Consider the following 14,912-nt stretch of genomic DNA (forward strand, 5'->3'; position numbering starts at 1 on the left):
ATAAAACAAACAAAAATTTATATTAAGCATTTTTATGAATAGACTTACCGGCTGACAGTCAGTGTGACACTGCTGCACGGTGGTGATCTTCTCGAGCTTGCCGTCCGTGTCCGTCTGCTTGCACAGGTAGCTCTCGCACGGGTTCAGCGGGGACGTCCAGTTCTCGCCCACCTACAGTTAAATATGTGAGAGTTATTTATATTTCAGAAATGTTATTATCTAATTATAAATCATACTATTTTAATAATAATGGCGTCAACGGGCGATATCGGCCCCGGCACATTATAGTGCACAAGCATTTGCGCAGACACAGGTGCACTCCCTATTCCTTCACTCTCTGCGCCCGATGGGACGGCAATCCGACACGACCGGAGAGAGATCAGGCGCAGGACCGACATTTACGTGCTCTCCGATGCACGGGTGAATCTATCACCAACTTCCAGACTACAGGCTGCTTTGTGAAAGTTTAAGAAAACCCACAAAGCGATTTCGGCTCAACCCGGGAATCGAACCCGAGACCCCGAGCACAGCAGCCGCGCTTGCGACCCTAGTGGTCGCAAGCGCGGCTGCGCAACGAGGCAGATCATACTATTTTAAACAGAATCTGGTTGTTGTTATTGCAGGTCGCCTCCAACAGGTATCTGTGGAGATCTAAGGGGGAGGCCTATGTTCAGCAGTGGACGTCCTATGGCTGCGATGATGATGATGATGAAACAGAATCTAGCTTTTTGGTGTTATCTAAAACATAGACCTAGAAAATGTATTTGAAATATTTTTTTGTGTTGTATATAGGTATTATGTGGATTTTGCAATAATGTTAAAGGGAACTTTGAAGTCGAAGTTTGATATGATTGTAAAACTTCAGAATTGTTGGGCCGTTTCGTCTAATACAGGTTGTACCTAAGTTTTGTTCCAGTGTTTTAAGACCTGGAGAAGGTTAACATGGCTAGAAAAGACGGATCGTTTTGCTGTTATTTAGCTCCCATACCTTATAGATGTCATCTCCATCTCTACAAGCCACATGCACAGCCCTGGGACAGCACTGGAAGGGCACAGGGCGGGGCTCGAGCACGAAGTGTTCGGTGCTGACCACACTGGGGCACTCCGTGGCCGTGCAGCGCGCTGACGTGCCCAGGGTCGACGACTCGCAGCGGCAGGAGCGGCATGGACCGTCCAGCCATACTGCGTCAATCTGTTGGGGGGAAGAAAATTGGTTGAGGTTTTATACTTATACTTCATTTGAGTAAACACTTAACAGGCATAGCAAATACTAAGTGCAAAAATCACATATAAATACAAAAAATATATTTTAAGCTGCACTATATAAAAAGTCTTAATAATCAAGATTTACTTGCATGTAAATATCTTCTCAAATGGAGTATAATATACGAATAAAAAAAATCAACGTATTGAATCTTAGACACCAATTAAATAGTGAAAAAAACATACTTAGTAAATCTGATAATAACTTTAATGCAATACTCTTGTCTTTCCCTATATTTTTCAACTCAGTTCTACTATAACTTCAGCTTCAATTTTATTTCGTCTAATTTAAGTTACTTAATAATTTAAGACCTATAAAACAATGCCTTACATCTTTTAACATGGTCTGTGGTGTGGTTCTCGCCTTCTCTCCGCCCTTGGACGCCGCTTCCCATTCCAATTTCACCACGCACTTGTCCTTAGGCAGTTCTGTAATATACCATGATTATTTAGCATCAACTTTTTTGTGATCTAACAACTGTGGACATTTGGAAGTAGGTGAAAATTCTGCACTTTGAAGGTTATAATAGCCTCAATGTGCCTGATAAGTTTTTAACTTTGGATAGTACATAAACTGCAGGAGAGAGCTAGACCCATTTATTGTTATTGTAGTAGTTAATACAGTTTTCGCAAAATTCTCTGGTGGTCTGCAACTAAATTGCTCAAACACCTCCGCCACCCTGTAATACATAAAAGAGGTTTCTGCGCAGCGATTCGTACAATGTTCCGTGTTCACGATATAACTCACCACACTTATACTCGACACAGCACTTCCCAGACACATTGTAAGTCTTGAGATCATGGAACTTGGGGCAGTCCGGTGGCTTGGGACAGGTCTCCGGTTTGCACAGGAACTGGGCCTTTGGACAGCAGCCACTGTTGTCCACCACGCGCTCCATGCCGGGCTCGAAGACTTCCACCTCCTTCTCGTCAGGTATGGGCGGGCATTGACTTGTGGGCATGCATTCTGGAATTTTCCATTGTGATTATTGTTGTGTTTCGTAGGATGGATTAGGTTTGTTTTTGTAGGTACAAGTTTGGAAAGTGACAGTTACAGAATGATTTTGCGTAAGGAGATAAGCATCACTTGCACAATAAAAGACACACTTCACAATCTTTTAGTAACTAACAGATTTTTAAAAGATCAATCGGAATAATTTAACCTATAAGTTCCTTTTAGAAGAACTCCTATTAGCAGATGATTTTTGCTAGAAAATTTATTTTAGATTTTCAATTTTAATGTGAAGTATAAAAATGCAACATGTATTTTTTTGGTAAAGAGCTCTTACCACAAGCAAATTCGGTGCATCCGTCGGCTGTAGTCTTCTGTTTCAGGACTTGGCCGAAACCGCAGTCCATCTTCTTGGCCTCAGTACAGTTCTTCTTCGGTTTGGGTACTAGAAGTGAAAATGTGAACTCAGTTACGTTATAGAATATTGCAGTAGCAAATCCTGGCTGGTGGTCTAGTAGTTAAGGCACCAGCTTCTCAAGTGTGCCTGTGAGGGTTCGATTCATAGCCAGACAAGCACCTCCAGCAAGTTATGAAGCGAAGGTGAATAAAAACATTTTGAAAAAAACTAGACATTAAAGTTTGACATGAGCGAGCGGGATGATTAACCCTGATACCTTCCCTGCATGAAAAGAAGTCTGTGCCCTGCAGTGGGACAATAAAAAAGGCTTATGATGATGATGCAGACCAAAATGACGCCTTCTACTTCACTCACCACATAAATGTTCAGCGCAGCACTGTCCCGGCTTGGCCGGCTTGGTGATAAGATCCTCGGTGTCGGCACATAGCGGCGCCACACACGTCTGCTTAGTGCACGACACGTGAGCTGTGTTCTCGCCTGATAACTTGCTGCAGCTGCATTTAGTGCATGCATCCTCCTGTGTTAGGAGAAAAGGTTTTGATTGGTGGAATAAGGACAATTTATGTAATTCTTGTATGTACGGGGTCTTTAAAGGGTATAAAACAGCAAGGCAAATCGGTTATTTGCAAAAAAATCTCAGAAGAAAAAGAAATTGAGACATATTATAGTGGTAAGGCCACTTTTCCGGAAAAAAATAATTAAATTCGTTAAACAACTATCATGTCTCCGCCCACTTAGTAATATCCCCGAACGCAGAAATTATATTGGTTGTTTAAAAACTTCGTCGAGTCTGCCCTTATATCGGATCATGGAGACAATATTTCATAAAGACTAGACTTGCAAGATCACTTGTAAATAAAGATCAAAGTATTCCTTACCTGCCACTGGTCACCAGCGAAGTGTTCCTTGTTGGCGTCGCATGGGAAGCATTTTGTTGGCTCTATGCACGTGTTGTTCACTTTCACCTGAAATGCAAAAAAATATTAAAATGATCTGCAATTTTGAGTTCACTGCAGAAGTTGGTAACTGTTGCGGATTTGACAAGTATTAAAAAAAAACTCGTTCTGCAACACTTTTCGAAAAAGTCAGTGGCCCTTTTCGCCACACATTAATATACACACCTTATTTTAGCAGCGCCTTTTTGAAAGTCGGTTAAAAATCATCTTTTCTTTATACCCATAATAACGATAGAACCTATGAATTATCTAATTTCCAAACTATGGAGTATGGAAGAAGAAAACATGCTGCGCCGACCTCAAATAAAATTGGTATAAGGGCAGGAGGATGATGATGACCTAATTTCCAAACTATCATATATTACTTCTAATTCCTACCTTTCCTTCAGGACAGAAGCATCCCTCGCCAGCAGGTTGGTCACACTTGTCGGGGTTCTTGGTGAGTTCGTCACTGTTCTCACACGTCAGCTCGCATGTCACGCACGCGCGGTACACGAGAGGCTCCGCGCTTTGGGTACAAACAGTTGCACATTTATATGAAGTTGTGGAGCTAACATTATTAGACCTCCAAATAGTCGTGGTGGCCTAGTGGGTCTCAACTAAGACGGTGTGGGTTCGATTCCAGGTCAGGCAAGTACCAAGGATTTTTTAAAGAATTTGTGTGTACTTTCTAAGCATATATTAGATACCGATGACTGTCTTTTGGAGGGCACGGTAAACTGTAGGTCCCGACAATTATTTAACATCTTTGGCAGTCGTTATGGAGGTTTAAAAGTCAGAATCCAGTAAGTCTGACATCAGTCCAACCAACTTGATAGGCAGTCGTAGGCTCTTTGTAAAACACTGGTACTCAGCAACTAATTTCGAAATTCTATAGTTAGTAACCAAGTCAATGCTTAGATAGGATATTGCCAATATCTTTATAGATTGTATAACTCACCAAGGATAAGGACACAGGTCAGTCCTCCAGTCCTGCAGACAGACTCCCTGTCGCCGACACTCGGCCGCGTATCGCTCTAACGCGACGCAGGCGTCCGTTGCGTTTGCGCATAGATCCGCTTCACAAGCCTCTACGAATGATTGTGGTTCTACTAGCGCGTGACACTGGGTGAAAGGAAAAAAAATAGATTACGAGCGGTTCTGACTATAGTCTTATCTGTGACATTAAGATTCCCAAAATCTTGAAGTATCTTAAGTGTGGGTCCAAAAATAAGGCAACGGACTAAGTAAGCTGTCTCTAAAAGGGAGCCAAATATTATTATTATATTACCTAAATGTAAACCTACAGCACATGTAAACTACATATATGTACTTAATTGTAACATATAACAGGACCGCTTGCAGACTTTAAAAAATGATCACTTTTCTGAACAAAAACATAATTATAAAAAATAGATTCGACAGCTCATAACTTCTATTTGATAGGGACCCGCCATCTACATTTCACCGTCACCCACATTTTTGCAATCTATCTCAAGTACCTATAAGGCGTTTTAAGTTACCCAAGACAAACTTCGAGCCTCTCTGTGGATAAGCTTGCTTGTTTTAATAATATGAAGGCATACTCACAGCTCCAAACCGATCAGCATTGTACAGATTATAGCAGGGGTTAGACTCCGGTGGGGGCAGCACGCACTCGGGCGGCGGCGGCGGCTGCGAGCACTGCGCCTGCTCTGATATGTCCAGGGTCTGCAGGTCTGACGGGGTGGCTTGCCAGCTCTTGCCGTACTGGGGGTGAAAGGGGGTAGTTAAGTTAGAAAAAATATGTAGTGGTTGGTGGGTTAAATCAACTTTTTAAAATAAGATCATTAAATTGGAATTAATAGAAGGGGTGGATCCTGGAAAACAAGAAGAAAAGGTCGATGTATGATATACTACACAGGGAATCATGAACATAATCAAAATTTATATAAAAAAGATTTTTTATTTGTACGCAAAAAAAATAACTCCCAAACATAAATTTAACACATGGGCCTTTGCATATTTTTTTTTCCTTTTTATCGTCCCACTACTGGGCACAGGCCTCATCTCACACGGAGAAGGAGTCTCAGCAAGCTTGCTCAATGCGGGTTGTTGATATCAGACTATATAATCCAGGTTTCCTGTAGATTTATTAGCCATTGGTGTCCAAGATATACATAGGGCCTTTGCATAGAAGTCAAATATTTAATAGGTGTAACTTACCTCATCAAAATCATCGGTTTGGGTGCCATTGCTGGTGACGAGCATCTCTTGGTACCCGGCGCATACGCCACAAAGTCCTTCCGTTTTGTTCGCGTACAAGTATGACGGTACTCGAACCCTGAATTCCATCTTGGCTAGGAGGACTGTCAGCTAAAATATATGGAGGTAAATCATTATTTTCAAAATATTGCGAAAGACTGCAGGCTATTGAATAGGTTGATGAACATTTTATGAACAGAAATTTGTAGCTGATTATTTATCAAAGAAGTAAAATTATGATGATCATAACAACAAAATTATGCAGATGATGATAATTTGTATCGAAAAATTACCTCAACGTGTATATCAGGAAGCAGAATGGTAACGTCTTGTCCGTTCTCCTGTGTGATGGTCACCCAGTCCTTCTTAACCGGGTACTTGAATACTGCTTCGTTTTCAATCGTGGTGAGCAACTGTTAGATAAAAAATATTATCTTAGACACCTACTTCATTAAAGTCAGTTAAATATTTGAAAGTTTATCCTGCCCATAAAACAATTGTGATTTTCTTATTTGTTTACCTAAATAGACCGGCCGAAGTCAATTACATTATTCAACTTATAACTAAAATATTGATATTTATTTAGTTTGTATACAGGATTTAATCATCGTCATATAAATAAGTGCATTAAAACGCTCTTCAACTGAGGACCTGTATAAAAAAAAAAATACAGGAAATGTAATTTAAGATATATAATCCCGAAATCAACCAATTTACCCAACTCTTCTTATTTATATTAACATTTTAAGCCAGTACTTAACTAGCATACGGCATTATTTATTACCAATATCAACTAACCTTATTATTATCCTTATCCTTGCTAACATGGATGACCTTCTTCTCGTACACCAGATGCACAACCTTCGTGCAGACGACAGCATCATTATCTTCACAAGGCCCATTAGTCGAGTAGACCTAGTCCAGGAATGGAGAGACGGTTTGTTAACAAAAGCAAATTTATTTAATACAATGGTTATTGAGCTAAGTCGCGGAACAGAATGAATATTACGTGAATGCGTCAATAATTAGCTGTTGCAAGTTTTCATATAGGTAACATATTGCGCAAAAGTTATTTTTTTTCTGCTTAATTTGCATTTTATAACGTTCTTAGGAATATATAGAAAACTATTGTAATTAATATTATTTTCTTTTCAAAAGACTGTCTATGGAGATTTTCGCCGGTTCTTCTTCATGAGATTAACTCTTTGGAACCGTGCAATAGTTTGACGTTCATAAGAGCTTTTATAGGCCTATTTGAAAAAAAAATACTTTTGTTTTAAAATGCTACCTAAGTAAAATTTTTTCTAGAACATTCTATACGTGTTTAATAAAATGCTGAGTTAGTGCTGACACGGCATATATGTACAGGATGATAATCCTTTACCTCATACTGATGATGGCCGGTCTCGTTTCTGTCCCGTGAGGCGAGGTATGTGCAGTTACCCAGGTAGGGTAAGTCGTCTCCTTCGAAGGTCACGTATTTAGCTGGGGTTCCTACGCCGTTGCAGGTGCCTGGGGGTTGGAAATTGAGGGTTAGTGGACTGATTTGTGTTGTTTGTACTACTGCTAAATTACTGATACCATTTTTTTTGATTAATTCCTTAAGAATTGAAGATGGATAACTAGTCGCTTGTAATAAGAAATATCGAGTGATTGTTTAACTTTTTTCTGTATCCTTCAACAGCCACTTTTTATCGTCCCACAGAAAAAAATATTGTATTGCGGATTGGAAATGTGTTATGGTAACTAATACCTTTCAATTCGTCATATTAATTGAGTCTACCGTGAGCGCTTCACCTGTGCACTCTGTATATATATTTTTCAAGGCTCCGGAATTGTCATTTCATTCGTCCACCATGTTGGAGAACGCTCATAGGATCTACTACTTTAAATTTTCCATTATTCCATCCAGTATTTTTTTTTATCATCCTCATAGTATAACAATACTCACAGTCAAGACAATCAGCAGGCACCACACACTGGTCTCCCTTCCTCAGCTTGCCCTCCGGACAGTAGCAGCCGGGGAAGCACTGTCCGTCCTCCGTGCCGCACGCGACGTTGGCTGTGCCCATCTCCGAGCAGCGAGGCTCGCACTGCTTGCGGTAACAGTCGTAATGGACGAGAGGTGGGGGGCAGTCGGCCGCTGTGGGGGGAACAAGTTATTTTTAAAATAAAATAGTGTTTAAAATAAGGGATAACCTTATTTTTTGCGTCCAATAATATTTTGGTGCAATGGCGCATGCGTCCTCGGAGGTGTTACGATATTCTGGATGTCGACTTAAAACACAGTTAACCAGAGCATCACATCATTTAGTCTTATGTAGTTCTTCTGAATGGGTTCGACCCCCTTTTTGGACTTGTTTGACTGCAATGTGATTTTTTCACATATTTGCATATAAGTATTTTTCTTTTCAAAAATGATCTCTAAAGTGCGGCTCCATAAGGTTTAAAACGCTACATCCTTTTTCGCGTCAATATTCTAAGCAAACCTTCTGGATGCATTTCATGATCAGATCTATCTTTATACTTACGGCAGTCCATCATCATCCTCCAGTTGGACAGGTCCACGTTGTTGTCGGCAGCGAGGCACTCGGCCACGAGCTGCTCCAGCAGCAGGCAGCGGCACTGCTCCTCAGTACGTCACCAGCAGTCCTTCTCTCTAGACAGATGTAACTGTATACTTACGGCAGTCCATCATCATCCTCCAGTTGGACAGGTCCACGTTGTTGTCGGCAGCGAGGCACTCGGCCACGAGCTGCTCCAGCAGCAGGCAGCGGCACTGCTCCTCAGTACGTCGGGTGCCGTTCACCAGCAGTTCCGAGCAAGAGCAGATCTTCTCTAAGCAGATGTTGCGCCATTTGTGAAGGTTTAGTACGCGGCCACATTGGGAGAATGGCTGATTGCTGTAAGATTGGAAAGTAAAGTCTTTAGTAAGTTCAATTGAATTATTTTCGATTCTTCTGAATTAATAAAAAAAATATATTAATTCAGAAGCAGTAGTTACAATTCCTCATCAAAGTTTGCTAAACTTAAACCTACTTCTTTAATTTGCAAGTTTTATTGGTTTCCGTTAAGCGAAGAAGATGCTATTTACAAGCCTTTGTTAACCATTACGTAATCATTAAAAGCAAACAAAAATAGTATTTTTTAAATCGAAATTTTCATAAATCTATATTACGTTTATTTTGAGCTAGTACTCACGTAATAACATCACAAAGCTTCCAAGCCTTCTTCTGCTTCTGATCGGAAATAACCTGGGTCTGGCAAGCGTTAGGCGGCAGGCCGGGCTTGGCCCAGCCGCGGCCGAACTCGTCTATACTAGTGGCTAGACGTCCGTCAGGTAAGCGCCGGTCATTCTGAGCCTCGCCGTCGAACGTACCGCAGAGACCGTCCACTGAACCCATGTAGCTCTTGAATACCTGGTGAAGAGGATTTTAGGGTTGAGTATTTTGGTCTTGCATGACTCCGTATTCCAAATAGGTCATATGGAAACCAACTTATAAAGTAATTGGTGGTTGAAAATCACTAATAATTTTAGTTTGCTACTGTACACGGGCCTGCGGCTAGATAGTCAGTTTGATATATCCAACTTTTCATTGCCTTAACTTGCTAATGTTGCTGATCTACAAAAAACTGGTTTACACTAAAGAACTGTAGAAAAAAAAACAACGTCTTTAGCGATGTTAATCCCACAGTGAATTAAGATTTTGTTAGTAAGAAGCAAAACAGTCTAACAACCGTAAGACTGGTTGTTAGACAAGGCATATCAGGTTGCCAAAATAATAACTGGTTTGAGAATGTCAGATAGGCAGACACGCCATGTAAAACACTGGTACTCAGTTGCAGCGCATTAGAATGGGAACTGACCCCAACATTATTTAAAAAAGGCCAGACTGATGATGGTCTTTCTTAAAGTGACTTCAAAAAAACACTCACCCCAATCTTAATATCACCTTCCGAATTATAGAGCACAGTGAAGTTATACTTCCGACTCTTGATGGCGATGCCGTTGCCTAACCTTCCTACATTGAAGCTGTTCTTCTGGAAGCAGATCTTGCTGGTCTGCTCGACGGTATACTCGTAGTTGTCGTACTCTATCATCATGTTGGGTTTCACCATGATGAGCTGGTCATCTTGCAGGATTATCAGTTCGTTCTGGCAGCCGTCGAGACGGCACTTCTTGCGTACTAGAAAAAGATGTTAGAGATTATTCCATTAAGTGGTAGTTCCTTATTGCAGAAAACTTTGCCCTAGAGAACTGCAGGACGTTAAGTTATATTTATTTATTAATTATTTATTTATTCACCTCAAAGGTACTATGCTGTGCATAGCGAATGCTGGAGAGAAGAAATGAAGACAAGAATTTTGATTTATAACCTCATACCAGAGGTGAGAGAGATTATTTATTGAGCTCGAAAAATAATTTCAAGAACGACCCGTTCGATTTGGAAAAAAGCTATCAGGGGTATCAGCCCTTTTACGATGTAGGATACTTTATGTATAGACTACTTTTTATCAGGTTCCGTTAAGTTTATCTCACGCGACACAAGTGAAGCTAGCGGCAGCTAGTTTTTCATAAACGCACCTTACAGAAGATGGATTAATTGTCATTGTTCTAACTTCTTAATGTTACCTAGTATACAACTTACCGAGTATAGTCCAAGCATCGAATCTGTTCTCTCTCGCCAGGATGTGGAAGCAGGCGTCATACTTGTACTCGGTGCCGTCAAACGTGTTGAACGTGCGGCCGGTCACGTTGCAGTATACTGGACGTTCCGGAGGCGGCACGCATTCGTACCTGAGGGTGGACAGTTAACATAATGAAGTCATGAATGTTGGAGTAGTATAAGGTTTAAAAAATGCTCTATTTTAATATTGATTTTGAGGAAAAGTTATTGTTCTGGCATCTATGATACTACAAGAAGAACCTATTGGCTAGGATCATTTTAAGGGTTATTTTTACCAATATGGCAAGCATAGGTTTTCAGGCATTTGATGCCTGTACTGCGCTAGATTAAAAACAAAATCTTGGATTTGCTCGAGAAGCAAACGTTGTGCACCCAAAAATATTTGCCCATCATAATTGAGCTTATGTGTAGCTTAGGTATGTCACGATAACAGATTAATCAAAGGCATATACTTACACGGGGCACTTGCTGTATCCCGAAGCCTCAGAGTCCAATCTCAGAGTATAGCCACTAGGACAAGTGACTACAGAACACACAGGAGTCGGAGTGACTCCGCCGGGCTTGTAGGGGGGTAATTTCGGCACACACTTGAATTGTGCGCATTCTTGTTTCGGCGCTTGAGTGGGAGTCACTATGTCCGGTTTGTCGAGTGAGAAGGCTTGGTTTGGTCGTGGTGGTGGGGGAAGACCTGGGGGCAAAGATGAGTGGGTTTTTGTTTATGTTATGCTGAATGTAACGATTGTTTCTCAAAAATGTTTGGTAAGCAGCAGGGGGTTCCACATTATTTTCTCAATATTAAAATTCAGAATTTCTTAAAGACCTGAGATAGGTATACATATATTTAGAGTAACCTCAGAGACGCCTAGGAACTACACATAATTTCAGATTTTTTTACAGTTAGCTAAGACCTTACATCTAGATAAGACCTCGTCTACTCTACGAAATAATATAAAGCAAAAGTAAAACATTACTCACCGTAACCTCCCTTCGAGAATCCGCCTTTAGAATATCCATTCTTCGCATATCCGCCTTTAGAGTATCCACCCTTCGAGTAGCCACCCTTAGATCCTCTGTAGTACCTCTGGTAGGAGTACCTAGGTCTTGGAGGAGGCAGTTCAGTGGCAACGCCATACGAGGGTCGGGAGACACTGGGCTCCGTGGTCGTGTAGTAAACGCTGTACCCAGGGGGACATTCCACCTTCGGGCATTCGACAGCTGGAAGGAAACTTGGTACTTAGATCAAAGATTGCTGTTTAAATACTGTTAGTTGTGTGAAGTTGAATGCAGTGTGTTGTGCCCTTGAATATTTCCTAATGTCATGTTATGTGCTAAGGTACAATGTCATCCATGAAATAAAATAACCCTAATTGTCAAATCACTAAGAGGAATATCTGTATATTTATCTGATATCCTATTTATAGAGTTTTTACGCCCACAAGTTTTCAAAAGGTGCCGTAAAGCAGCTTACAAGCGGTGAAGCAAATCCCCTATATGTTTATGTAACACCGTGGTTTCCAAAATATAGCTCAGAAAATTGCGCAACATTGCTATGGTAAAAATAATTTCTTACCACCCGGTTTAGGTTTTATTGTAGTGACTGAGTTGGAGTGTTTATTGTGGGCTGATATAGTTTTCTGTTTGATTTTGATTGGAGCATGTCGGAAGGTAGGAATAAGGTCGCCTCGGATTTGTGTATAATACGTTCTCGCTGCCTGCCTAAGCCGTTTGGCGTCATCGAACCCTAGAACAGTTTCATGCCAATTCAACGCCAATTCGCCAATCAATTTTGAATTTTATTGCACAAGATTTTGGAACGATATTCCTACGATCTTGATACTTGTTCGAAGTCATCTATGTAAAGTAGTCAGCCGTAAATCATGTACTATTTGTTTGTAACAGTCATTTGTCTATTTGTGAAAGATACATTGCCTAAAAGTCGGGATGAATGCGAGGAGTGAATGATAGAATGACGACCGAGAGAGACGAATGGAAGTTGAGAACAAAATTACCAGTAGTAAAAACAAATGAATTTCTATACTTATTCAAACCACCCCAGTGATATACTCACGTGCAAGCGTAGTTACAACAGCTGCTACCGTAGCCGGGGCTTCCGTAGTCACCACCACAGCCTCTTTAACCATAGTCCTAGGCGTGGTGACCGTGGTACTGGTGGTGCAATCCTTCTCATCATCAGGACAGTCCTGGAGGCCGTCGCACCACTTGTCGAGGGGTAGGCAGAGCTTGCTGGTGGGGCAGATCTTCGTGCCGTTGGTGCAAGGCTCGCAGAGGCACTCGCAGGTTGAAGGTGATAGTTTCGGTACTAGGTCCTGGTGGAAAATAGTGGGGCCGTTTTAATCAAGTTATTGGCTTCTTTATTCTAACGCTTTTGCGTTGGATTTCAGCTACCGCAGTTATTTTACCGCTTATTATAGTTGTGCTAAAAATAGTAAATTATTCCAGTCCAGTCGACTAGAATGGCGAATGATTGTAGGACAAGTCCAGTAATAATCGATGATGTCAAAACAACCCTATTTCAGCACTTAAATTTTTAAAATGCCAAGAATAAAATTTTCAAAAAAATAAATAAGACGAGTATTTTAAATAAGTATGAATCAAGTCATGTTATAACTTACCGGTGCACACTTGCATTGTTTAACAGGAGTACAATCAGTGATGCCGCCCAGCTTGCACACGCACTCGTCGCAGTTGGATCCGCGGAATGTAGACCCTACTGGGTACCTGCACAACCATTAACAATTAATGCTATTGTAATTTACCAAGTATTTTTTTAAAGTAAATTAAAATAAATAATAGGCAGTAAACTAGAGCAAAAAAAAAGAGTTTGAGTTTGAATGAAATGGATCTTGCATCTATAGAGATTGACGCTGCTGAATCAATAAAACTCCATACGGAAGAGGGGTCATCTTAATATCAGTAAATTGTAAATCAATCGATTACATTTCGTTTTTGCTTTACTTTGTAGCCATTTTTTTTTGTATGGAAATCGTCATAATTATGACCCCTTCTGCCGTGAGTGCTGCATGAGGGAGTGTCTGACTCTTACTGAATAAAAACTCACCATGTTCCTTCTTGAGTCCTTTGTGTACCGGGGCCGCAGTAGCTCGAACAATCCCATAGCCCCGCAGCCTTTGACCCTGATGGACCTCACTTTGTAGCCAGATGTCGTAGATCTATATAGGTTCTAAAACCAGTACTCACGTCATGAAGGACTCGACACAGGAGCACTGGTCCCTGGTGACGCAGTTCTCGCCATCATAGTACTGCGTAGGCGGCTGGCAGTCGCATGTCTCGAAGATCTTCTCCACGCCAGGACACATCTCACATGGTGGGGGGGTTTCTATCTTCGGTCTGTAGCCTGGTGTTGTGGGTTCTAACGGTTTCTCTGTGACAGCTGGAAAAGTGATAGGAAATTACATGTAAATGTACCTAGACATTACTACAATATTATATTGTGAAATTAACGTATATCTGTTTGGTATGAAAGGTACACAGAGAATAAGAAAGAACATAGGCTACTTTTTATCCGGTTGCGGGATGTTGCTCCCTGGGTATGTGGGTAGATCTGCAGCACGGCTAGTTTTTTATATTAAACTGTACATATCCTCAGACCGTTCACCTCGTATGTGGTAGGTATTTTTGATCATTGAAGTAACACGAGGTTATATATTATATGAATTTACAGACTTTTTAAAGATGTTGAATAGCAATAATATATTTCCATTCACTTGTTATTTAACATTTGACCCGCGTGCAAACCTTACCACTATAAAAAATCTCAGCAAAAATACTTACGATAAGGCTCAAAGCATCCTATAGGCTCGATTCTCATTTCAATATTATCCTTCCACGAAATTGGCAACACCTTCAGATACTGCGCATGAATCGGGGGATTAAACTCGGTAACATCCGTGGTATCTTTGTCGAAGTTCCCGGGGAATATCTTGGGATTCCCGTTGTCGTCCACCACGGGATTGAAGGTGGATAGATCGGAGGTGTACATGATCTTGTAGGTGGTGACCCAGCCTAAAGGTCCGCCCTTAGTTTTGATGCCTGTGATGTTGCGCGGGGAGGTGAAGTTGAACTGGGGAGAAAAATGGTTTTTGTTTCAGTTTATTTAATTGGTGACACTAACACACAGAATAATAGTCTATTTTTTTAAGGTATCGTTAAAAAGGTTAAAAATAAGAGTCGAATTGAAACCATCTTCTAGAAGAATGTGAACGGAATTGGACATATACAATATACATACATACATAATCAGATAAATAGTGGCTTTATTAATTGCAATGGGCCTTGCTATTTATCTTGAATCATAGATTTTTTTCGAATTAATAGTTATTGAATTTTTAAAGACCATCAGCCATATACCTATTCCAAACTTTTTTGCGTGT

The 14,912-nt window shown here is 40.8% G+C and overlaps 1 protein-coding gene across 1 annotated transcript in view; it reads right to left on the reverse strand.

The window, feature by feature from the left end:
* LOC110369772 (hemocytin) overlaps nucleotides 1-14,912 on the reverse strand; it is a 60,954-nt gene that overhangs the window by 6,128 nt on the left and 39,914 nt on the right. Inside the window, exons 46-71 of the mRNA XM_064036109.1 lie at nucleotides 14,314-14,602; nucleotides 13,720-13,912; nucleotides 13,134-13,239; nucleotides 12,569-12,827; nucleotides 12,071-12,241; nucleotides 11,476-11,715; nucleotides 10,957-11,188; nucleotides 10,462-10,610; nucleotides 9,749-9,999; nucleotides 9,014-9,231; nucleotides 8,498-8,715; nucleotides 7,764-7,955; nucleotides 7,197-7,324; nucleotides 6,611-6,727; nucleotides 6,106-6,225; nucleotides 5,774-5,923; nucleotides 5,159-5,317; nucleotides 4,530-4,693; nucleotides 3,968-4,097; nucleotides 3,512-3,598; nucleotides 2,988-3,150; nucleotides 2,553-2,660; nucleotides 2,012-2,230; nucleotides 1,595-1,692; nucleotides 989-1,192; nucleotides 49-171 (exon numbers count right to left, since the gene is read on the reverse strand). Of these exons, the coding sequence (XP_063892179.1) occupies nucleotides 49-171; nucleotides 989-1,192; nucleotides 1,595-1,692; nucleotides 2,012-2,230; nucleotides 2,553-2,660; nucleotides 2,988-3,150; nucleotides 3,512-3,598; nucleotides 3,968-4,097; nucleotides 4,530-4,693; nucleotides 5,159-5,317; nucleotides 5,774-5,923; nucleotides 6,106-6,225; nucleotides 6,611-6,727; nucleotides 7,197-7,324; nucleotides 7,764-7,955; nucleotides 8,498-8,715; nucleotides 9,014-9,231; nucleotides 9,749-9,999; nucleotides 10,462-10,610; nucleotides 10,957-11,188; nucleotides 11,476-11,715; nucleotides 12,071-12,241; nucleotides 12,569-12,827; nucleotides 13,134-13,239; nucleotides 13,720-13,912; nucleotides 14,314-14,602 (4,488 nt within the window). The remainder of the gene's footprint in view (nucleotides 1-48; nucleotides 172-988; nucleotides 1,193-1,594; nucleotides 1,693-2,011; nucleotides 2,231-2,552; nucleotides 2,661-2,987; nucleotides 3,151-3,511; nucleotides 3,599-3,967; nucleotides 4,098-4,529; nucleotides 4,694-5,158; nucleotides 5,318-5,773; nucleotides 5,924-6,105; nucleotides 6,226-6,610; nucleotides 6,728-7,196; nucleotides 7,325-7,763; nucleotides 7,956-8,497; nucleotides 8,716-9,013; nucleotides 9,232-9,748; nucleotides 10,000-10,461; nucleotides 10,611-10,956; nucleotides 11,189-11,475; nucleotides 11,716-12,070; nucleotides 12,242-12,568; nucleotides 12,828-13,133; nucleotides 13,240-13,719; nucleotides 13,913-14,313; nucleotides 14,603-14,912) is intronic.

This window comes from Helicoverpa armigera, chromosome 9, assembly GCF_030705265.1.
Source record: "Helicoverpa armigera isolate CAAS_96S chromosome 9, ASM3070526v1, whole genome shotgun sequence".
Lineage (NCBI taxonomy): Eukaryota > Metazoa > Arthropoda > Insecta > Lepidoptera > Noctuidae > Helicoverpa > Helicoverpa armigera.